Raw genomic sequence first — 24046 nt, forward strand, 5'->3', positions numbered from 1 at the left:
GGCCGCCGGGAGGCCCAGCCTCTGGGTCACTCTGGCAGATAAGTCGTGTTTTTGTACTTCCAAAGCCAACGTAGAGACAGACTCCTGCAAAGCAGAAGCAAAACACAAACTGAACTTAGAACAGTAAGACCGTATTTAAGAATTCATGTTTAAAGAAAGAAAATGATGACTAACCGCTAAAACATCATCATTCCTGTTACTGTAAGGTCTCAGTGTGTATTGGGAGCGTAAATGCTGGGGGCTGGGCCAGCGGGCCCCCTCCCCGAGTACTGCGGGTCTGTTGGGTGATAAAGTTGATTTGAGATAATGAGCAGACAGTAGGACCGTGTGTGATTGAAGAGTGCGTTGAGCACCACGCTCCAGACGGCAGCCCGGGCCACGGATCGAGGCTCCTGGCGGAGTATGGTTGGGGGGAGGGGGGGGGGGGGGCTGTGCAGGCCCCGCCCACGCTGAACTCCACACACCGAAATGATCAAATAGGTCAGTTTAGTAGTAGCGAAAAAGGCAGATTGTAGGGGGAAGATCGGAAAGTACGATTGAGCCAAGCAGGTGTTTCGTGGGAAGATTACTTCTTAAAGTGAGTCAGGGAGTAACTTCTGTGATACGCAGGCGTGTTGGTCAGGACGGGCCGTGCTGTGGGAACAGACTCACGCGAGCGCCCAGAGGCTTGACTCCGCACAGCACTTTCCTCCCTGGTGGCCACCCCACCCCGAGGCCCCGCCCGGAAGGACCTGCGGGGAAGGGGTGGAGCAGGAGGGGGCCCGGCGCACAGGCCCCCGACGACAGCTGCAGTGCCTGAGGGGAGGGACTGGACCGGAAGAGCGGTGGACGGTCCAGAGCCGTGACGGTGACGGTGACAGTGACCGTGAGGGCAGACCAGGGAGGATGTTGCTCCTTGGCACAGATCAAAGAAATGCAGAGCCAAGGGCAGGACCTGAGCCAGTCGGGACTGAAATGGCAGACGCTGGCGGTCCTCGCCGCCCCACCGGAGCCCCCCGAGCTGATCGGGGTTGACCGGCTTACCCAGTCACGTGCCCGAATCCACCTGCTCCTGGGTGTGGACGCAGGGACACCTGTGTCCTGAGATCCCAGCACTGGCGGTGCAGAGGCCACGCAGGTCCCGGGCAGTGTGTGCTGTGCTGGCCGTGTGGCCGTGTGTGTGGCCGGGTCCTTGGGCCTGCTCTCCCGGCTGCTCTGACATCCAAACAGGACAAGAAGGCTACACGGTCACCCATGTAAACTATTGCCGCTGAGGGCCCCGTACCCGCGACCGGGCCTCTGCTTACACGGGACAGGGGGGCGCTGAAGCTGGGCGGCGCAGTGGCACGGTTGGCGGCAAGTCAACAGGAAGGCGTGGTCTCCGTCCATCAGCCCGATGCCGCCACCTGCCGGGCCTGGCCAGCAGCCACTCCCGGCAGTGCGGGTCAGGGCTTTCCAGAAAGGATTCTTCTTCCCTCACGAGGTAGAAAAGTAACGGGAGTCCGAAACAGAGACAGGGCTCGGAAAACCAAAAGTCTGAGCCAGCTCAGGTGTGGAGGGTGTGGAGGCCCGGCCGGGGAGGGGGTGGGGGCGCTCAGGAGGCACCCCTCGAAGGTGAGCCACGCGGAGGCAGGAAGAGCAGTGGGGCAGCCTGGGGGACAGTGAACCCCTCGCGAGCCTCTTCGGCGCGGCCGGTCCTAAAGGACTGCTGTCGTGCGGCCCTGCTCCCCCTTCCCCCGCGACCGGACAGCTGTCGCGTTGGCCCGGGGGTCGTTGTCAGGCCCGCGGGGTCGCCGATGCACGTGACAAACCGGGCGCACGCCGCCCTCAGGGACGTCCGCGGCCTCCGGGCTCTCACGTGGTGCCGGGAGCCCTCCCTGTGGCGCCCCGAGGCCCGCGGGTCGGGGCGGCCTGGAGCTGCCCCTTCTCGGAGCCCCGAGCACCTCTCCTGCCGCAGGTGCCGAGGACGACCTGACGCTGCGCGCCGCGCTCTACGGCCTGCTCTTCCACTGCCACGCGGACCGCGGCGACTGGGAGGGGGGCCTCAAGGTGCTGGACGAGGCTGTGCAGGTGCTGCCGAGGACAGCCCACCGCCTGTGAGCGCTCCCCCCTCCCGGGCACCCCGTCCCCCCCTCCCATCTCCACTGGCGACTCCGTTTCCCCTCTGGGAATTCAACACAAGAAGGGAGGGGACTTAAAACACACACAAGTCATGACAAAGGAAAACACAACCCAAAAACCCCCAAGTAACTCAGGTTCCGTCTTGTTTTGTCTTTGTAAGTAGGAAAATGGACAAACATTTCTTAGTTTTGGGTGCCTTCTATATATTTAATCGTTTACCGTTCAGTTCAAGCATTAATTTCTCTCTTTTGCTTTTTTTTTTAAGCCTAATTTTCAAACACATGGTCATCGTGAAGGCCAAACTTGGCCAGAATTTTACGATGGAAATACAGAAATTCAAAGATGAAAGTGAAGATTACTTGGCACACATGTGGCACCGTCTGGCCTTGAACTCCAGGAGTGTGCATGGCGAGCTGACCTGCTATCACAACGCCATCCAAGCCCTACAGGTCTGCCTGGGTGCTCGTGACGTCAGCCTCTCAGTTGTAGACGCGGGCCCGAGGAGGGAGGCCTGGGGAACCCCTGGCCCAGCGGAGGCGTGGGGCGCAGCCACAGGGAGGGGACGCGCCCTTCTGACGAGCGCAGGGCAGCAGGCAGACAGACCCCTGTCTTCCGTGGCACCTTCCAGCGTGGAGGGAGAGGCCCTGCGTGGGTGCAGCGCCCGCACTGCTGCCCCGGGGGACGGTTGTGGGGGAGGGGGTGAGGCCCGCAAAGAGGGGGTGCCCGAGGCCGGACCGGGCACAGAGGAGCAGGCTGTGTCGCCTTCTGCGATTCGGGGGTCTCGGGCTCTCTCCCCACGACGAGAATCACGGCAGACATTCGTCTCCATGCACCTGGAGTGAAGCAGGGCAGGTTTGGGGAGGGGACGGCGCCTCCATGTGGCCCCACGGCCGGTGGGGGCTCTGCTGGGGGACAAAGCCGCCCCTCAGTCACGGCCCCGGGCTTGTCCTGAGGACACCACCAGCGCCAGGTAACTGACGGGGCTTTTCTGTTACTCGGAGTGTCTCTCATGGAGCAAATCCTGCCGTGAGGATTGTCGACGGGGCCGGGGGTGCTGTGTCCCTCGGGAAGGAGTTAGCTGGGGACTGGTCAGGACGCTGCTCTGGGTCCAAACACAGGCTCTGTGCGGTCAGCGCTGAGCGGCCAGTGAAGAGGCTCCTGGGACCTAGGTCCCCACCGGGCACAAAGGGACCAGGCAGTGTGGACCCCACCCTGCAGGGAAAGGCTTCCCCGGCACCAGGCTCCTTGCAAAGGCTGTCTGTCCCCACCGACCCCAAGTCCCCTCGTTCCTCGTTTCTGGTTTCTTGGGGTGCAAGGTGTATCTTCACGAACTCACAGGGTCACGTAGCCATCACTGCCATCGGTCTGAGGACGCTTCACCACCACCCAGAAAACCTGGCCCATTAGCACCCGTCCCCTCACCCACCGCCGGCCGGCAGTCCGCTTTCTGTCTGTGTGGGTTTGTCTGTTTTGCACGTGTCGCACAAGATGTGTCCTTTGTGCCTGGCGTCTTTCATCTGGCCTAACGCGTCCAGGCTGTCTTGGGTTATGGCCGTGTCCGAGCTTCACCCATTTCTCTGGCTGGTAAGGCTCCACTGTGTGCAGACTTTGTCAGGTAACGTTTTGTTGACGGGTGTGCGTGTTGTTTCCGAGTTTAGCTCTTGTGAATGACGCTGCACGGACGCCCCGTTCGTGTCTCCCGGGCACAGACCTAGCAGTGTATGCGAGGTGCCCGGGGAGCTCTACTGGACCTTCCGAGGGGCGGTCACGGCTCTCCAGAGCTCTTTCCCACCAGCAGTGGCGAGGGCCCCAGTGTGGCCGCGTCCTGGCCCGCACCGCCCCCTGGCTTTCTGACCTAGTGTCCTGGGGGAGACGGTGCTGTCCCATTGTGGTTTGACTTGTGCTTCCCGGGTGACTCACGCATGTGTGTATTTTCTTTTTCTTTCTTTTTTAATGTTTGTTTGTTTATTTATTTATTTATTTTTAATGTTGGTTTATTTTTGAGAGAGAGAGAAAAAGCACGAGTGGGGGAGGGGCAGGGAGAGAGGGAGACAGAGGATCCAAAGCAGGCTCTGGGCTCTGTGCTGATAGCAGAGATCCTGATGTGGGGCTTTAACTCACAAACTGTGAGATTGTGACCTGAGCCGAAGTCAGATGTTTAACCAACTGAGCCCCCCAGGTGCCCCCCTGTTTTTAATGTTTATTTATTTTTTAGAGAGAGAGAAAGCAATGTATTTTCATGCATGTATTGGCCATTTGTCTATCTTTTTAGCCTGAAAAAAATTTTTTTTAATGTTTATTTACTTTTTGAGAGAGAGAGAGAGACAGAGACAGAGACAGAGGTGTGAGCGGGGGAGGGGCAGAGAGAATCCGAAGCAGCTCCAGGCTCCGAGCTGTCGGCACAGTGGCTCTCGAGCCCACAAACTGAACCGTGAGATCGTGACCTGAGCTGAAAAGTACGACGCTTAACCGACAGGTGCCCCCTGTCTATCTTTTTCAGAGAAATGTCTATTGAGATTCTTTGTCCATTTTTTAATTTAGTTGTTTGTCTTTTTATTGTTGAGTTGTAGGACTTCCTCATGTGTCCTGGGCACAACCTCTGATGAGATAGGAGATTCGTAAATGTGTGTTGTCTTTTCAAGCGCTTTTCACTTTGTTGGTGCTGCGTTTATAGCACAAACGTGTGTAGTTTTGATGAAGTCCACTCTGTTTCTTTTGTTGCTTGTGTTTATGGACCGTGTCCCCGGAGCCATCTCATAGTCCAAGGTCACGAAGATCCACTCCTGTATTTGTTGTAACGGCTTTGAGTTACACTTTGTGACTGGTGTGAGCATGAGGGCGCCCCGTTTTCCCAACACCATTCGTTGAGAAGACGGTGTCCGTCAGAAACCCCACCCAGGCTCTGGCACCCCCCAGCTCCCTTGCAAAGCTCTTGCCAAGCCCCCAAGACCGCCGTGCGCACCCTGAGGCCCCCCCTCCCCGACCTGCCCCTGCCCTGACTGGCTTCCTTCTCTGGGCTCCCAGGTCCCCCTGCCTCCCGGCCCAGCCACCCCCCCCCCCCCACCGCCAGCCACTTAATGGGGAGAGGGCGAGACTCAGGGCTCCGATCCCTCCATCCACGACTCCCCTCCCACCCCCGCCAGTGATCTCAACCAGAGCCAAACCCCACCTCTACCCTGAGTCTCCTCACAACTTCGTGTCTGGCCCGGACCCCCCTCCAACCTCACCTCCCATGACCCGTCGCCCGTCCCCCTCTGTCTTCTTGCGTGCCAGCCCGACACCCAGAATCAAACGCCTGCTCCTCAGCGCCACCCTCCTGTCCTGTCCTGCCTTTCCCAGCCCGCGGATGGCGGCCCCCCCGGCCTGGGTGTCAGGCGAGGTCTGTGGGGTTGGGGCGAGCGTGCGGGGCCCTGCAGGTGGACCAGACATCAGTTGGGCTGTCTCTGCTCCAGGAGGGGTGGGAAGCGGCAGCCCTGTCCCTCGTGCAGTGAGTTTCGACTCACTTTGTGCGGGGTTCTGGGGCTGCATGCTGGACGGAACAGCCTTCTTCCCTGACCCCGGAGCCCTGGGTAACCACAGACCCGTCCAGAGAAAGCCTCGCATACACATTTGAATGAGTGCCCGGGGAGGCACAAAGCTGAGCACAGACCGAAGGCAGGCAGACTCAGGAGGGCCGGCGGGCGCCCGCAGCGGGGTGGGAAGGGGGCCCGGAGACTGCCCGGCTTTGGTCTCGTGACAAGACCGTCAGCAACGGAAAGGTTGTGCACGAGTGTGGACGGCGTTGGGTCCCATCAGAGGATCCCGCGCCGCGAAGGTGGGTTGAGAGCCCTCCGCCCGCTTGCGGCGACGCGCTCAGTCCCAGCGTTTGGGACGCTGAGGAGTGAACACATACCCCTTCTGGCCTTTTTGTTTAATCCCAAAGAAGCCGGAGAGTGACTGGCAAAAAGTAGAATACATCCTGGAATTCAGCGAGTGGCTGTATGACAAACAGTTTCCCATGGAGGACGTAACTTTCCACCTGACGTGGGCGATTCACATCCTGCTGGCGATGACACCTGCCAGGGACGCCCCTGAGCTGGCAGGTGAGGGTGGGCTCGGACGCCCCTCAGTGGTTATCCGCTCTGGTTCACGGTCAGCTGCTCAGTGCGCAGGGCCGCGCCCTCCCCGTGGCACCGGGGCGCTTGGGTGGGGGGCTCCCTCCTGCCTGGGACGGGCGTGTCCTCACGGCCCCCACCGGGACCTGCAGCCCCCAGCGGGCAGCCCTATGGTCCACTGGCTGGGGGAGGAGCCCTGGACGCCCGTGCTCCCAGGTGCCCTTCAGAAGGGCCCACGCCATCCGAGCGTGGACATGCTCATGGCCGTGGGCACCCCTGTCTTGCAGAGGAACAGCTGCCCACTCAGACAGCCCCTGAAAGTCCAGTGTCCGAGGCTGCAGGGACAGTCTCCTTGGAGAAGCTTTGGAACGTGAGGCAGCTGGAGGCGCTGGCCCGCACCTACACCCTGCTGGCCCTGATGGTGTCCCCGAGCGCGGCCAGCTACCAGGACTACTGCCTCATGGCCTACACGTTCCTCAAGCGCATCTGGCAGGTGAGGCACGAGGCTGCTCCCTCCTGGGTCCCCAGCTCTTGACGGGAGTCCGAGCCTCTCCCTGTAGCCCGTGGGCCTCACCTGCTCGAGAAACCCCTCAAGGAAGGCCCGCTCCAGTGGCCGAGGCCACTCGTCTCCGAAACCCACCCAGCACCCTTGTCCGTCCGCCCAGAAGTTCCCCGGCGGGGGTGCCCGCAGCCCGTGCAAATGGAGCGGCCGGCTGGCCCATGTTTGCATCTCCCTGCCCCTCGGTGGCCCAGGCACAGCAATCCTGAGCTGCCCTGCGGCTGGGCTTCCAGAACCTTCTGTGCACGGCCTGTCCCTACCATCTCTTTACAGGGCCCCCCACCCGGGGAAGCTCTTGGAGCCTCTGGTTCTTGAGGACCTCCTGCGGGCAGTACCCGCCCCCCTCAGAAATGTGCTGGGAACCTTGGCTGCGGGAAGGACGGGCGGGACTGGGAAAGCAGTCTTCAAGATGCCCCAGCCCACTGTCCCACCACCCATCAAACAAGGATTCTTTATGCTTCTTTTAGGAGAACTGCTAAAAGTTATGTGTGTTCTATTTTTTTTTTTGTTTTGTTTTTTTATTTATTTTTGAGACAGAGAGAGAGCATGAGCAGGGGAGGGGCAGAGAGAGAGGGAGACACAGAATCCGAAGCAGGCTCCAGGCTCTGAGCTGTCAGCACAGAGCCTGACGCGGGCTGGAACCCACAAACCGCGAGATCGTGACCTGAGCTAAAGTCAGACGCTTAACCGACTGAGACACCCAGGCTCCCCAAAGTTATGTGTGTTCTTAATTAGAGACATGAACTCACTTCACAGAGCTGACAAGCCCTCCTTGGAGGTCAGCCCCGTGTCCCCACCGCGCCCGCATCCTGGAGGCCAAATGTCCCACTCACCAAGGGATGCTGTGGTAACCCGTGCGCAGGTCGGGCTCACCGACGTGGCCCTGGCACACGAGTGGCATGAGGTTGCCACTCGGAGCGTTAGGACCACTGGCCGCCCTCAGATCTGAGCGTGTGCGGGGGCGTGTTCACGGCTGTTCCTCATGTTGCGAATCTGGATTTCATTTTTCACAGGTTTCTTTGTTAACAGCAGGAAAATCAATTTCAGAAAGCAGAATTCTAGCAGCAACAGCTAGCTCACATTTGCTACTGCCTAAAAAGGAGAAGGAGAAGAGGAAGGAGAAGAAGGAGAAGGAGCCAGGGAAGGAGAAGGAGCCAGGGAAGGAGAAGGAGAAGGAGAAGGAGAAGGAGAAGGAGAAGGAGAAGGAGAAGGACAGAGACAAGGGCAAAGACCCCAAGCAGGTACCCTGACAGTGGGGCTCCAGGCCACGGACTGGGGCCACGCAAGAGGGCCTGGACCCACACCAGGGCTGCCGGGCCGTCGGGAGGGTGCCCCAGGGTGTGTGCCCCCCACCCCCCGGCAGAGGGTGTGCGGGTGGGAGGGCAGCTCTCTGGAGGAGTGGGAAGACAGCTTCCTCGTCACGTGGGGCCCCACCTCGCTTGCGTGGCAGTCCTGTCCGACTGCCCTCCGGAGCGGGCGCTCCCCCTGGACTCCGGCCCCACGTCCTCCGTGCTCTCCTTTACGCGGCGCTGGCCGGGCCTGGAGGTGCCGGTGGCGGGGTCACCGCGAGCCGGGGTGCCTCCGGGTAGACTCTGTTGGGCGAGGGGAGAGAGCACCGTCTTCGTGCCCTCGGGAGTGACGTCAGAGCGGGTTTTGCCTGTGAAACCGAACGTGGCTCTGGTGTGGCTCACAGCCCGGGCGCGGACCCCAGGGAGGACAGACGTGTGCAGGGGTGCTCTCGGGGCGGGGCGGGGCGGGGGTGTGGGTCCGGGCGGCACCCCGCCCCCAAGGGCGCCGGGGATGCGCTGCCTTCTCAAGCTCACCACCTGTCTGCTCGAGCTCAGCCGCCTTCCAAAGCGAGTGCGCCGTCCCCGCTTTACAGCATCCAACCGCGGTTCCTGACAAACGGCTTGAGGACTTACCGGCCAGCACAGAGGAGTGGGCTTCCTACTCCTGCCCCGAGGAAGCGATATCTGTATTTAAACAAGATAAAAGCGACTTTACCGTCAACGCGTCAAGCATCCAGAAGCCGGTGAGTTGACTCAAAGAAGTGGTGTGGGCCGTGGCCACGCGCCCGCCAGCCTGCGTTTCCGAACCGTCTCCCCGAGCTGGAGCCTCCCTGTCGTGAAGTACGCCCAGAAGAGGGGCGGGGACAAGGCCTGGCCTCGCGAGGTGCCGAGGAGACACTTGTGGGTCGCCGCCCAGGCCAAGGCGCAGAGCAGGTCAGGCCCGGGGACCGTCCCCAGGAACGCGTTCCCGGCCGCCGCTCTCCCCAGACGACTGCCGGTGTCAGCGGGAAGCACTTCCTTCCTTTCGCCACGCACCCCCCCCACCCGCCAGGAGCACCCCGAACACGCCAACGCAGCTGCGTGTCGGGGTCTGTGGCTGCCGTGGCCGTGGCGGTCGGCACGGGCCGGGTGGCAGCAGCCTCAGACGTCTCTCCTCTCGGCCGCGGAGCCCAGGCGTCCAGAGTCCGTCTGGCCCGGCCCGAGTCAGGGCGTCAGCGGGGCCACCTTCCCTGCGGGGCTCTAGGGGAGGGACTCCCTGCCTCGCCCAGCTCCCGGGGTCCCGGCGTCTCTGGGTCAGGGCCGTGTTCCCCCCGTCTCTGTCTCCGACCTCAGGGTCCTCTCCTCTGTGTCACAGCCCTCCCCGCTTCCCTCTTACGATGACCCGTGGGGTGATGTCTAGGGCCCGTCTGCCTAACCATGAGAATCTCTCCTTCTCAGGACTTTTTTTTCTTTTAAGTCTGGCATATGGTAATGCACCATTTCAGTTATTTCGTCCATTAATAACTAATATTTGAGAACATTTATATAATAATGGAGCTTAATCTAAGGGAAGTTCAACTTTTTTACATTTCAGTGTTGGGAATTAAGAGAAATGGTAAAAATAATTACGGTCAAAATTATTACGTCAAAAATATAATAAATACTTGGTGTTAAGTCTACATACAATTCAGTTTTTGGCATCGGGTTCTTTGGCTGCAAGAAAGAACATTCAGTTTACATCATTAAGGGGAATATTTCTTAATGTTGGGATGGGCTCTTGGTATTTCTTCTGCTGTTGATTTTTAGCAGAGTTCTCTGATTGTATGAATGGAGTTGAGTGGAGAGGTACTGATGGTGTCTATTCCAAATAGGAGTACATACGTGATTACTGTCGTGATGAGGAGGTAGGCAGGCAATGCAACCTCTCTATATTTTTGAGGCCAGTAGGCTAAGCCTAAGGAGTTTAGCCAAGACTTAGGAAGAAAAGCCCATACAAGATAGAGTATGAAGCCAAATTGGGAGCTTAAGAAAAGAACAAAGCCGTAGTTGCCCTTTCTGGCAATGGGGGCAGTGAATTTTCCACCATTTTCCCTGTGGTTTTAGACAACCTTTCTGACCTGGGATGCCAGAGCACAGGGTCAGCCAGAATGTTCCTTTCACCACCAGAGAAGATCCCCCCTACACACACCTTTTATTTTAACTATTCTTGGGGAGCATTTATATAAGATTTTTTGTTATTTCTTCCTTAAATTTGGTAGAATTCCCTGGTGAAAACCTTTAGGCCTATTCTATGAGGGAAGGTCATAAATTATGAATATAGTTTATTTCATGGTTATACAGATCTTCAGATTTTCTGTTTCTTCTTACAATTTGATGGATTGTGTTTTTCTAGGACATTTTCACTTAATATAAAATTTCAAATGTATTGGCATAATGTTGTTCTTAATATCCTTTTATTATCTTTTAGTGACTGTAGGGTCTGTAGGGATTTCTGTGTCTTCCCACCCCTCTTTCCTGATCAATCTCACCAGGACTTATCAGTCATTAGTCTCTCAAAGAACCACATGCTTTCCAGGCCACCCAAAGACCACTAGGTTTCAATGAAGTTCCTGAAGGGGCTGCTTTACTTCTAGATCACCCTTAACTGTAAGGTGCAGCCCTTTGGGAACCAGCCGGGACATGTAGCTTTCAGTGGGCCCTCAACTCCAGTTTTTTGCCTCCACCTTACAAAAAAAAAAAAAAATCAGAAGCATCATTCAGCCTCCCAGCTTCCTCTTGAATCAGCAGACATGCCCAGGACAAATGTACCCCAATACGTGAGGCTAATTTCTCTGGACACCCATCGTCTTCCAGGTCTTGGCCCAGTGATTTTTCCCAGCATTTCCCAGTTTTCAGTGCCTTTAGTGCATTTTAAAAATAGTTCATCCAACTTCTCTAATTTTATCAAACCTAGTTCATCTTTGTAAGCATTAGTTCTTTTCGATCTATATTCAATTTTAAAGCAGGTATTTGTGTTCCTAAAGAAAGTCTGTTTTTAATGGATCAGTAGTTTTTAGTGGAAGAAATCTAACAAAAACATTAATTTGAGTAAATATGTAAATGGATTGTTTCTTTGTTTTTAAAGTTTACTTATTTATTTTGAGAGAGAGAGAGCACAAGTGGGGGAGGGACAGAGAGAGGGAGGGAGATGGAGAATTCCAAGCAGGCTCCACACTGTCAGCACAGAGCCCGGTGTGGGGTTCAAATTCATGAACTGTGAGATTGTGAATTGAGCTGAAATCCAGAGTCAGCCGCTCAACCAACTGAGCCACCCAGGCACCTCATAAATGGATTGTTTCTTGTGAGGACTTTTAACTGTACTTGGATGTTGAAGATTGTGGGTGATTTCACACGACAAGATAAAAGTTATTAGTGAAGAAGAGGAGGAAAGCACATCATTCATTCATTCATTCATTCATTCGTTGTTCAACAAACACTGTTGAACACCTGCTGTGTGCTTAGAGCTGTGCTTGGAATGGAGAAGGATAGAGATTTTTGTAGAAAGACCCTAGAAGCTAGTGGTCTAACCTTCCTCCCTTCTCTGACCTTACATGTTTGTTGTGTGTTTATGTAGACATACAGTTTATATTATCTGGACCACTTGGTCAAAGCCCTGCAGAAGATGTCCCTTTACGAGCTCACCATCCCAGTCCTGCAATTGGGCGTACTAATTGCAGCCTCCGTGGTAGACAGCAAGAGCCTCAAAGATCTGTACCATCTTCGGTCAGTATAGCTGTTTTATTTTCAGGGAAACTGGGGAGCATTTAGGTGGCTAAAATGAAAATTTCCCCGAAGCAATATAAAAGCAAACAGCGTTTTCATATATCAATTCTGTAGTCAACTATTTCTATAAATAATAGTGCCTATGATTTGTAAAACCAAATAAATCAATATATTTGAACATAAAATAGTAATTTTATTTTACAATTTCTACCTGGTCTTTAAGAGAAGATCATTGTTCTAAGGAAATGCACACTGAAGTGTTAGAATAAAGGGCCACTGTGCCTGTAGCTGACTCTCAAATCATCCAGAAGAAAATATAGGGTGTTAGGGGAGGAAAAGAAAACGGTAAAGCAAATGTGGTGAAGTGTTCACACTGAAGGAATCTGGGCGAGGGGCGTATAGTAATTGTGGTATTTGTGCCGCAAGCTTGACATCATTTCAAAATACAACATTTTACACCAGAATCAAAGTGGAGCCTCTCTCCTTGAGGGGGGAGGTGGTCAGAGCCCCAGCCACTGTGCCTGAGTTTTACCTCTGAAGGTGACCCTGAGACCATAAGGAGGTATTGAGTAAAATACACGAATGAGTATTAAAATTTTCTCTGCCTGAAATTTGGTAGAGTCACCTGTGTAATTTTGCTTGGGTTTAAACATTATTGAAAACCTCACTAAATTATACATTTCTTTTTCCGTTTACCAATTTTTATCAGGTCCCAGTACAGCCTGACTCTGATCTACCAGGTCCTGTGTAACCCCATTAACTCTCCTTATTGCCCCCCTGCCCCTAGACTTGCCCTAGTTTGTTCCGATTTGAAGTTGCAAGAAGCAGCGACTTACCATGAAGAGGTGGTCGGGCAAACATACCTTTGTGACATGGAGCAGGCCAGGTACGGCGCCTCCCCCGGCTGTTAGGTCTCCTGTCGGCGGGACACGCTCCCCTGTCCAGAAGGGACGATTTGGCCAACCTGGGGCTGCTCTCGGCTGAGTCCCCTCCAGCCCCAGGCCCCATCCTTCATCACAGCCAGACGGTGGGCTGTGGGGAGACCCTCGGCCTTGGAGGCTGTGCCTGGGGGGGTGCAGATCTGTGCCTGGGGTCAGTGCCTGGGGTGGGGGCTGTGCCTGGGAGCAGTCATGGGCATTTTCTATTACCTGTAATCTCGATCTTCCTGTAGCTATTTTCATTTGTATTTCTTGACGACCGATGAAGTTGGACATTCTCAGATATTTCTTGGCCATCATATTTCTTTGGCGTCTTACTTACGTTATTTATGTTAGCTGCAGAAAAGAAATAGCCTTGAGAAAGGAGAAAAACAAGGAACTGCTCTCCGAAGAAAGTCTGACGACGGTGCCCGAGCCCGTAACTACGGTCCAGAAAGCAGAGACAAAGCCGCTCATAGCGAAGGATAAGGTACCCACTCTGCCCGCAGCACCGTGTTCCTGGCTGGGCAGGGACGGTGCTGAGGCTGCAGCCCGAGCCACTGGCCAGGACCTGCTGTGACTGCGCTGTGCCCAAACCCTCCTGCCGGGTTTCCCGTGTCCCCTCCCTGTGGGTCCCGGACGTCTCCGGGGAAGATGGGGCTACAGACCGCCATGGAGTGCTCCCCCCAGGGGCCTGGGCAGGACTCAGAGAAGACAGGCTGGGGGCGGCACGGAGGGCCCACCAGGAAGGGCAGTGGAGGCCCCGGGCAGCTAGAGACGCGGCCCCGGAGGTCTGACCACCAAGCAGCTCTCCCCTCCACGCAGTGGGCACACTTTGGGCGGTCTTGCCCCCGAAGGAAAGTCACCGTCCAGGCCACCATGCTTGGGACACCGCTCCATATTTGGGACTCCGTTTGTGAGCCCCCAGAGTCAACCGTTTGGGACACTTGGTAGGAACGTGCCAGGAGCCCAGGTGTCTTGCCGAATTCAGGGGCTCGGTGACCCCTCCCGTGCTGGTGTGGGTGCCGCGTGGTACAGGACAGCGGGTCCACGGAGCACGGGGCTCGGGCGGGAGCAGGGGCCACCTGGTGCTGGGCGTGCTGGGCGTGAGGCAGCCGGTCAGAAGAGAGAGGCCCCGGGAGACTGCACGCAGTGGAGACAGGGGGCCCGGCCCGGCGAAGCGGGTCCTCCTGGTGTGGAGCCGCGGGGGCACACGTGCCTGCCATGCCTTGCAGATCTTGAAGATAAACGGAGAGACCGGGACTGGGCTGGAGGGGACGTCCTTTCCCCTTCTGTGGACCCTCAAGGCAGAAGTTCTGCTGGAGGTGGATGTGTACCAGCCTGCGAGGCTGCTGCTGTCGGAGGCCTACCTGGCCTTCCAGGTGAGAGGCCGCCCTGCCCGCGGGGACACGCGCCCTCTGCTGGGAAGCCAGCCTGCTGCTGGCCATTCTGGAACGCCCATCTTAGATTTGTATCTGAGTCTCTGCCCTTTGCCTGACGTTCCTCTGGTTTCCTTGCCTTCTGTACACAGAGTTTGCTAACATCCCTGCTTCCCATGGCTGCCGTGGGCCTGATTCCACGGCCGCTTTCTCTTGGATGGTAGGGCTCCTAGCGGGCCGTTCAGCATTGCGTTTCCTGCCGTCGTGTGTGGAGGCTGAGAGCCTGGAGGCTCGGGCTGAGCCCCCCCACCCATGAGTTCTGTCCTGTCTCCTCAGGTGTGGGCCCTGCAGGTGTCTGGGGCCTCTCCAGGGCCTCCCTGGAAGCCTGGGGTTTTCCGAGCCCCCTTGGAAAGGCTGGCACTCGGGCCTGGCTGTTCAGATCTTCGCTCGGCTCCTTAGGCCCCACCACTCCGTCCGCTGGGCTTCTTGAACCTGTTCTGTCCTCGAGCACAGATCTTTGGTCCTCCTGGTGTCCCCCATGAGCGGCCCTTCTAGTGCCTGGAGGCTACAAGCCCAGCCTCCCCTCCCATGCTGGGCCTTTGCTTTTCTCCTGGGCTGTGTCCCCATGAGCATGGATGCCCACGTGTGCTCCCCTCCTCCGAGATCGTGGCCCTCCAACGCCCGCGGATGGGTGGTTCTACCTGCATCCGGCTCTGAGAACTGAGCCAGGCAAAGCTACAGAGCCAGACAGGTGGTCAGAGACAGAGAAGTCCCCGATAAAGGCACAAAACTTCAAGGCGTGGGAGGTTCAGGCAGCTGGGACAGGCGTGCGGGTCTAGGCCAGCAGGAGAGCCGTGTGCAGGCCTGGTGGCCAGATAGGCGCGTGCGGTCCAGACTCCAGGGCCAGGAGGGGTGCGAGGGGTGGGGCCCGAGAGGCCGCAGCGCCCTGCTGGCCACGGCCTCTTCTGAGAGCCCCTGGGGCAGAGTCAGTCCCCAGGGCGTGGCTGGGCCACCTTTGCCGCCTCCAGATGCCACCCGCCCCTCCTGAACCTGACACGGGTCCCACGTGCCCACGGGTCTTTCCCTCCCGGCCATCCGCTGCCCTGAGCCACCCACCCCATGGCCGCGCCTCTGTGGGGCCACAGCAGTCACAGCCTGGTGACATGTCCGTGGGATGTCTGCAGGTACGGGCCCCGCTTCCGTCCACGGCAACCCGCCATCAGCCTCTTTGCCGTGGCTCCACCGGCCAGCACCCCCCCCACCCCCCCCACACGTCCGCTTCCCGTAGGCACCTCGTCGCCCTCCCCGCCTCCAGCCTGCATTTGCCGTCCAGGGCCCCGGCTCTTGGGACGGCAGGCCCCAGGCCCACCAGGTCCTCAGTCCGTTTGGGCTACGTGCTGGCTGCCCTGTCCGGGGCCACCTCGGACCGCCGCTGTTCCGGCCCGCGTCCTCCTGCCGGCTGCGGGTCAGAGGCCAACAGCACCCCCGCCCCACGCCCAGGCCACCTGCGCCATGCGCAATGGGCAGGGGATGAGACAGCCCTGGCCAACTAGGGTGCAAAATCTGCTCACCTGCCGGCCCTTGGCCAGCATCTGGACGGGGGCTCCTGGGCAGCGGGGGAAGGGGGGGGGGGGGACACCGGAACCTGCTGCGAAGGGGAGGGGGCTTCCCAGGGCCCTTGGCACTGTTGGAACCCTGGAAGTGGTTTCAGCACACGTACAGGCCTCAAGCCCCCCCCCACCCCGCCCCGTGCCCTGAGGGCAAATATGGGGCCTCCTTCAGAGGTCAGGGAGCAGCCCAGTGGACACGGTGCGGGAAGGCCCGGTGCCCGGAGCTGCTGTCTCTGTCTCTGTCTCTCTCTCCCTCCCGACCCCCCTCCTGTCTTTCCACGTCCTTCAGGAGCTTGATGATCCTTGTGCCCAAGCAAGATGCCTGCACCTTCTAGCGCAGTTGGCGAACAAGGAAAGAAACTACGGCCAAGCTAAGCAGTTGGTGCAGTGGGCTCAGCGCCTGGGGGGCAGCGAGGAGTTCTGGTACAGCTCAACCCTGACCCTGGCGGACACGCTCCTGTCCACGGAGGGCAAAGGCAGAGAAGTGGCGGTGAGGGGGCCGGGTGCGCTCGAGAGGGGCCCGTGGCCGGTCCCGGTGGCCGAGGGCCACACCCCGACGCCACGTTGCCATCCCCAGGTCTGCCAGTTGTTTCAGAGACTGATAGACACCTTCAAGCTTCTGCAAAAAGAGAGACCGAACCGAGTGCCCGTCTTGGAGTTTATGGCCACAGACCTAGAGGCCAGGTAGTCCTTTGTAAGAAAAGCTTAATTTGCATGACGGTCGTGGCTCACTTTGTCCTGTATGCGGCATTTCAAACCTATGGCGAGCAGGGAGTCACGCGGAGAGCCCTCCGCCCACAACCCCCTACCCAGGCGACCTGCCCTGGAGCAGAGCCTTCCCTGGGACCCCCTGCCTGCTGCACGCGGCCCCTGGGGGAGGGAGGCCTGGGGACATCGCGGGAGCCCGACCTTCGGCCTTCGGGCTCCTGGGGGCAGTGTGTGTTTCTTTCCAAAGTGCCTTTTTCTTGGGACAGGGGCGCAGGCGGCTTGGTTTGTGCCTAAATTCTCAGGGGATGCTTCTGAGCAGACGCTCTTATGCTGAGGGGCGGGCCCAGCCCCGGTTGGGGGCTGGCTGCAGGGTCTTCTCCACCCTTCACCCTCCGTCAGTGTGGAACTGCGTCCGGGAGCAGACACCTCCCTGGGGTCTGTCCTGCTCCGTGTCCGCCTCTGTTCTGGCCGGTGGTTCCGCGCCTCCCGCCCGGGGGGGCAGACGGCAGGTGCACTGGGGACAGAGCCTCTAAGAGCAGCTCTGGGTCTCCTGTGCTTACCGGTCTTGCAGACTTTCAGCTTGTTTTTGAGCCAGCTTTCTGGTAACTTCTATCCTTCTAGAAAATCGTTTCCTCTGGTTGTGTTAGTAGACGTGTTTCTGGGCTCTTCCCCTGTGACTTTACAGAGCATTTCTCGTAGGTCCCGCTCCTCCTCGGTGCCCTCACTCTTTTCCCAGATCAGACTCCACACCAACGGCTAACTGACCTCAACAAAGAAGCAGCTCTGGCTTTCTTGACCAGAGCAGCCGGGACTTTGTCGTATTTTGGTTTTCTTGATTTTCTGCTTTGTCTTTGTTCAGTTCTTGGCTGTGTATTTGAGAGGCGCTGTCCTGTTCCGTTTTCACTGGTCCCGTGGGTCACCCAGCCTGTCCCCACTCCCCTGGCAGGCGCCCCTGACGTCCCCTGGCAGCGGCCCACAGGTCTGATGTGCGAAGACCGCCCCGTCCATGTGGGTTTCTGTCCCTGAGTCAGAGGAGAGCGGTCCTGAATTTCCAGAAGCATGTGATGCGGGCTGCTACCTTCTGACTTTATTGCGTTGTGACAGAGGCGTGTGTGTGGCCCGTGTGGTCTCTGCTCTTCCGGAAGCGCTCCTCAGGTGTTTCCTTCGGCAACGCTGGTGACACTGCGGTGGCCACACGTGACGGCCCACGTCCCCTACAGGTGCGTGAGCCTCCAGATCAAGGCCGCTCAGGAGTCAGCTGATGGCGAACCTCCCAGATGCTTGCTTCTGCTGAACAAAATGGATGATTGCTTGACGGAAATTGAGAAAAGGTTGATCACCTGGGGCTACAGAGACAACTGTGTGGATATAAAACTAGAGCGCGCCAAGATAAAGAGGTGAGCGGCCCTCCCGGGCCCCCGGAGCTCTGCCAGGGCCGGCGTGCCACTCCCCCCCATGACCGCGCACTGGCCCCGGGGCTGTCCAGGCCGTTCTCCCTCCGGCCCCCTCCCCGCCCCTGCCCCCTGACTCCGCGTCCTGACCACAGGCCCAGCTTTCCTCCTGGGTCAAGCCCCCACCGGCCCCCGTTGCCCTCCAGCAGAACCTCCTCCTGGCCCCGCCCTGTGGCCGCGGGCACCTCCGTCCAGGACAGCGGCACAGGGAGGTGTCCTTGCTCTCATCCAGTCCCCCCCGTGTCCCACCAGCTCCATCTCTGCACACACACGGACGTACACTCACAGCCCCGCACGCCGCCCCACCCGCACACGCAGGCACACACGCCCACGCCCACAGCGTTCTCACATCGGTCACACACACGTGGGCACGTCACCCGTGATCACTCACAGGTGTTCACACACAGCCTCGCACACGTCGACCCCGCACACCCCTGCACCCGCTCACACTGGCTCTGGCCTGAGGAGCAGCCCAGGCGCTGCCCTCCAGTGGGGCTCTGTCACCCTCCCCCATGTGACCTCCCGAAGTCCCCACTGTCATCACGGGTAGGCGCCGGCCCAGAGGCAGAGGAGTGAGGCTTCAGTAAATGCCCTCCCCCTCCCGCCTCCCCTCCACCCACCCCGCCCTGGCCACCCGCGTGCTTGGGGTGCACACAGGCATTTCGAAGCTCAAAACCGCGTGTGGTACTAACAGCGGCCTTTGTGAGGGAGAAGGAGCCTGCACACAGGCTCACAGTGTGCACAGTGTGAAGGGTGGCCTTTGGCCCGTCATCACAGAAGTGACACGCGGTCGTGGAAGAACTTTAAAACATGCAGAAAAGCACCAATGGGAAGATTCGGTGGTTGAATGAGCACAGTTAACGTTGTGTTGGTTCGTTGGTCTGTCTGCCAGGTGTAGATTTAACTTTGACAAAAGCAGTACAGGGCGTGTACTTGTTTTTGTATCTTTACATACAAGACATCTCATCAAAGGGTTTAAAGTACTAATAAAGATATAGTCACATAGAAATTATATACTCCGCACTTCGTTAGTGCTTTGAGATTTTTGTTCTGAACCCCACTCTTGGTCTTATAAAGATTATGTGCCCAGAACGAGAAAGACCAGGAGCAGAGAACCGCGTATTACTTGGAGGCACATGACTTGGTCCAGAGAGCTGTGGCTGATGCAGAGGAGCTGTTCTGCAGCGTGCGGGCCTTACTGTCCCTGCAAGAGGTGAGTCTGTGCCCTGGGCCCCCCGCCCCCCGGAGCCCAGAGCACCCCCGGGGCACGCACAGACGCCCCCCACTTGCCTTAAACAAGCCGCCGGCTTCCACATCTGGGAGTGACACCGACCGGATTTGCCCTCCCTTCTGAAATAACCAAAAAGCAGACAAAAACGTGAAGCAGATGTTCAACACACTAGATGTCAGCATCCGTGCCGTCATCCTGAGCAGAGGCGGCCCCACCTCCGTCCACACTCCGGGTGGCCGAGGGGCACCCAGGGGGACAGGTACGGGGCTGGGCCCCCACTCAGGCTTGGGGCAGCGCCTGCTCCCACCAGCGGACAACCTCGTGACCCCGAGGCCAGTCGGGGATGATCCAGCCCCGGATGAGCCCTGCCCCAGATCAGCCTGCAAAGTCATCCAAGTGTCTGCGCACTGGGGTCCCAGGGCCAAGGCAAGAGCGGGGCACAAATGTCCATCCGCCAAAAAAGCAAGATGCGCCACGTCTGGCAACGGGTGAGAAATCACCGTGCCAAAATCTCAGTCAAAACTCGCGTGCGAAAATCACCATGCCCGAGCAGGAAATACACCTCAGACAGTCTGTGAACTGGCACAGATACCAGAGTTCAAAGGCAAGGATGTTAAAAATTACTACTGACTGCATTCCTCACGCTCCAAAGGCTAAGTGGAGATACAGGAGACGTAAAGAGAGAGAGCTGGGGAGGCACGCACCGGGTGGGTAGGGGAGCAGAGACTGAGAGGGTCGGAGGCGGCCGCGGACAAGAGTGGGGATCGCCAGAACACCCGTGAGTCGACGTGCCGAGAGCGCAGTAATCGGAACCTTGCGAGGAGAGGAGGGCCAGGAGGGGACAAAGGCTGTTTGAGGAAATAGTGGCTGAAAGCCACTATGAGCCTACTGGAATCCAAGTATGCCAAGGGCATGTTGTGACCCAGCTGTCTCCGGCTGGGGGCTGCGAGGGCTCTTCGAGACGGGTCAGAAGTGAAAGCACACGGTAAGTGCAGGGCAGCCGACTTCAACAGAAAGAGTGCCATCTGGAAGACGGTGACGCAGCATCACGAAGAGCCTGGAGCGAGAGCTGCTGATCGGTACCCAGCAAACACGTCTCTCGAGGATGAAAACGAAGTAAAGACTCCCCCGGACCTCCAAGACCTGAGCGCGTGGCAGCGGACACGTGACGGGACCGCACAGTTGTCCTTGAGGCAGAAGAAAATCGGCCCCACATGGAAATGTGATCTGCACAGATGAACGAAGGGCACGGCGAGTGTGAGCTACCCGGGAAAACCTGTGACGATTTTCTCTTGTTATTTAAATCTCTCCGAAGGATAGCTGACTGTTCCGGCAAAATGATAACAGCGTAGCATCAGGTCGGTAGCACCCGTGAAAACAAGATGTGTGACAAGAGTAGTGTGACGGAGTTTTGTGCTCTGAGTGGAGTGGCAAAATATACTCTAAACCCCGAAGGGATTACGAAAATCTCAGAACAAAGAGGCACGCCTAATAAGCCAAGAAGGGCTTAGGAGATCCTAAAAAGCATTCACTTGTCCCTCAAGAAAGCGGAAAAAGGGGAAAGAGAATAAAGAACAGCCGGGCCGTACAGGAGACAAACAAGTCATGTCCCAGTCCCGCGAACCAGAATGGTCTGGATCCCCAGTTAAATGACAGAACTCGTCAGACGGTATGAAGAAGCAAAATCCAACCATGCGCTGCCTATAGGGAAGCCACTTTACAGACATGACTAGGCCGGAAGTAAAAGGATGGGAGACGGTACATGATGCTGACACACAGCGAAGGAAGCCGGGCGGCCCCACCCGCATCAGGCAGAGCAGGCTTCGGAGGAAGAACGTCACGGGGACGAGCGGGTCGGTTTCACGGTGTAAGGGGAGCCGGTAACCACGGAGACGTCATGTTCTAAACTCTAAATACCTAATAGCAGATCGTCCAAAGAAACGAAGGAAAGACTTGTGACATTGCGGCAGAGAGGCAGACAAATCGGTATTAACAGAACAAGTAGACCTCAGGCAGAGAGCTGGGTTTTGCACCACCACCGACCAGGTTGCATAGTGGGTGTTTATAATGCATCTCCCCAGCAGCAGCAGGATTGCATTCTTTTTGTTTCGTGGGCACACGACACAGTCTCCACGATAGATCATATTCTGGATCCTAAACATAGAACAAGTCTCAATAAATATAAAGAGATTTAAATAAATAAAAAAAAAAAGATGGTGTACCAAGACTGCCATGGAATTAACGTAGAAATCAAAAAGCAGCATAAAAGAATAGTTTAGCCCATGGAGGCAGAAAGCTGATTCGTGGTTGCAGGGGAGGGGCTGCAAGGCCATAGAGAAGAGATGGCTGTTGAGTGGGTAAGGGGTTCCCTTTTGGAATGACAGAAACATTTTGAAAGCAGAGGAGGTGCCTCCCAAGGCTGAACACACGAAGCACCACCGAGCTGTGCACTTTGAAACAGTTAACTTCACGTTATATGAACTTTACCTCAATTAAAAAACAAACCCAGAAAGCTATGGGTGGAATTGCCCAGATACATGGAAAATGAGTAGCATCTACCAAAATAACTATGAGCCAGAGAGCAAATCAAAAGGGAAAGTGTTTCTGAACTGAAGGGGGGAAAAACACGTCAAAATTTTTAAGGCATCTCTAATGGAATGCTTAGGGGAAATTTTGTGACACTAAATGACCGTATGACAAAAGAAATAAGATCCCAAATTAATGACCTCAGTCCTCACCATAAGGAAGGAGATAAAGAACCAGCTCCCCAATGAACAGAAGAAAGGAAATCAAAGATCAGAGCAGAAATCAGTAAAACAGGAAACATTAAATTAGAAGGTAAAATCAATAAAACCACAAGTTGTTATTTGAGCAGATCAATAAATACACACACTTCTGCCTGACTGATCAGGAAGAAAAGAGAGAACGTGAATAACCAATATCAGAGAATAAGAGGTGTGACATCACCGTTGATCCCACACATATTAAAAGGATAATAAGGGGCTATCCTGAACAACTTCACGATAATGTGGAAGATTCCTTGAAAGACACAAACAACCAAAACTCACTCAAAAGGAGACAGATCACCTGAATAGCCCTCCATCTGTTAAAGAAACGGAATTTGTAGTTTCCACAAGGAGAACCTCGGACCCGGAAAGCTGTAGCAGCAAATCCCAGCGGACATGTAAGGAAAGCATAACACCAATTCAACACAAACCCTTCTGGAAAACTGAGGAGAGGGGAGCACCCTATGAGGCTAGTGTTACCCTGATACCAAAACAAGAGCCTCAGATAGATGCCTCTCGTCACGAACATAGATGCAAACGTTCTAAACAAAAATTCAGCAAATTAAATCCAACGATATGTAACAAGGAGAAGACATCAATGTCAAGTCGGGACTATCCTGGGAATTTTTTTTAATGCTTTTGCTGTTGTTGTTGTTCTTTTTTGTTTATTTATTTAAATTCAAGTTAGTTAACATACAGTGTTGTCTTGGCTTCACGAGTAGAACCCGGTGATTCATCTCTTACATATATGATGCCCAGTGCTCATGCCAACAAGTGTCCTCCTTAATGCCCATCGCCCATTTAGCCCAACCCGTCACACACCTCCCCTCCAGCAACCCTCAGTCTGTTCCCTGTATTTAAGAGTCTCTCATGGTTTGCCTCCTTCTGTTTTTATCTTATTTTTCCTTCCCTTCCCCCACGCTATCTGTTGTGTTTCTTAACTTCCACATATGAGTGAAATCCTGTGATATTTGTCTTTCTCCGACTGACTTATTTCTCTTAGCATAATACCCTCTAGTTCCATCCACGTTGTTGCACATGGCCAGATTTCATTCTTTCTTCATCACCGAGTAGTATTCCATTACGTATATAAACCACATCTTCTTTATCTATTCATCAGTCGATGGACATTCGGGCTCTTCCATAATTTGACTGTTGTCGATGGCGCTGCTATAAACGTGTGCCCCTTTGAATCCGCATGTTTGCATCCTTTGGATAAATACCTAGTAGTGCAGTTGTGGGTTGTAGTGTAGTTCTGTTTACAGTTTCTTGAGGAACCTCCACACTGTTCTCCAGAGCGGCCTCACCAGTTTGCATTCCCACCAGCAGTGCAAGAGGGTTCCCGTTTCTCCACATCCTCGCCAGCATCCAGAGTCTCCTGACTTGTTCATTTTAGCCACTCTGACCGGTGTGAGGTGTTATCTCAGTGTGGCTTTGATTTGTATTTCCCTGATGAGGAGTGATGTGGAGCATATTTTCAAGTCTCGGTTGGCCATCTGGATGTCTTCTTTGGAGAAGTGTCTATTCATGTCTTTTGCCCATTTCTTCACTGGATTACTTGTTTTTTGGGTGTTGAGTTTGAGAAGTTCTTTATAGATTTTGGATACTAACCCTTTATCCAGTATGTCGTTTGCAGATATCTTCTCTCATTCTGTCAGTTGCCTTTTCGTTTTCCTGATTGTTTCCCTTGCTGTGCAGAAACTTTTTATCTTGATGAGGTCCCAATAGTTCATTTTTGCTTTTAATATTTATTTTATTTTTTAGAGAGAGAGAGAGGCAGAGAGAGAGAGAGAGAGCATGTGCACATGAGCGGGGGAGGGGCAGAGAGAGAGGGAAAGAGAGAATCCCAAGCAGGCTCCAAGCTGTCGGCGCTGAGCCCAACACAGGCTCAAACTCATGAACCGTGAGATCATGATCTAAGCGGAGAGTCGTATGTCCAACTGACTGAGCCACCCGGGAATTGTGTAACATTCAAAATCAATCAATTTGGCTCACCATATTTTTTTAAAATTAAAGTAAAAACATACGATCACCTCAGTAGATGTGGAAAAGCAGGTGACTAAACCCAACACTCATTCCTGATTGAAAAAAAAATACTCTCAGCAAACTATTAATAGAAGGAAAACTCCTCAAGCTGATAGAGGGCATCTGTGGGACTCCCATCACACCTGGGTGGAAGTC

The 24046-nt window shown here is 55.8% G+C and overlaps 1 protein-coding gene and 1 pseudogene across 3 annotated transcripts in view; one reads left to right on the forward strand and one right to left on the reverse strand.

Moving 5' to 3' along the window:
• CFAP46 (cilia and flagella associated protein 46) overlaps positions 1-24046 on the forward strand; it is a 95386-nt gene that overhangs the window by 45839 nt on the left and 25501 nt on the right. For all 3 annotated transcript variants that reach the window (XM_078435037.2, XM_078435035.2, XM_078435036.2), the window contains 14 exons: positions 1937-2075; positions 2366-2549; positions 6023-6182; positions 6482-6687; positions 7767-7994; positions 8636-8785; positions 11635-11783; positions 12571-12669; positions 13058-13190; positions 13936-14082; positions 15979-16179; positions 16267-16373; positions 17618-17794; positions 18926-19061. In XM_078435037.2, coding sequence (XP_078291163.2) covers positions 1937-2075; positions 2366-2549; positions 6023-6182; positions 6482-6687; positions 7767-7994; positions 8636-8785; positions 11635-11783; positions 12571-12669; positions 13058-13190; positions 13936-14082; positions 15979-16179; positions 16267-16373; positions 17618-17794; positions 18926-19061 — 2216 coding nt within the window. The remainder of the gene's footprint in view (positions 1-1936; positions 2076-2365; positions 2550-6022; positions 6183-6481; positions 6688-7766; positions 7995-8635; positions 8786-11634; positions 11784-12570; positions 12670-13057; positions 13191-13935; positions 14083-15978; positions 16180-16266; positions 16374-17617; positions 17795-18925; positions 19062-24046) is intronic.
• On the reverse strand, positions 9709-10186 carry LOC132684724 (phosphatidylinositol N-acetylglucosaminyltransferase subunit P pseudogene; annotated as a pseudogene).

This window comes from Panthera onca, chromosome D2 (genome assembly GCF_046562875.1).
Source record: "Panthera onca isolate mPanOnc1 chromosome D2, mPanOnc1 haplotype 2, whole genome shotgun sequence".
Taxonomy (NCBI): domain Eukaryota; kingdom Metazoa; phylum Chordata; class Mammalia; order Carnivora; family Felidae; genus Panthera; species Panthera onca.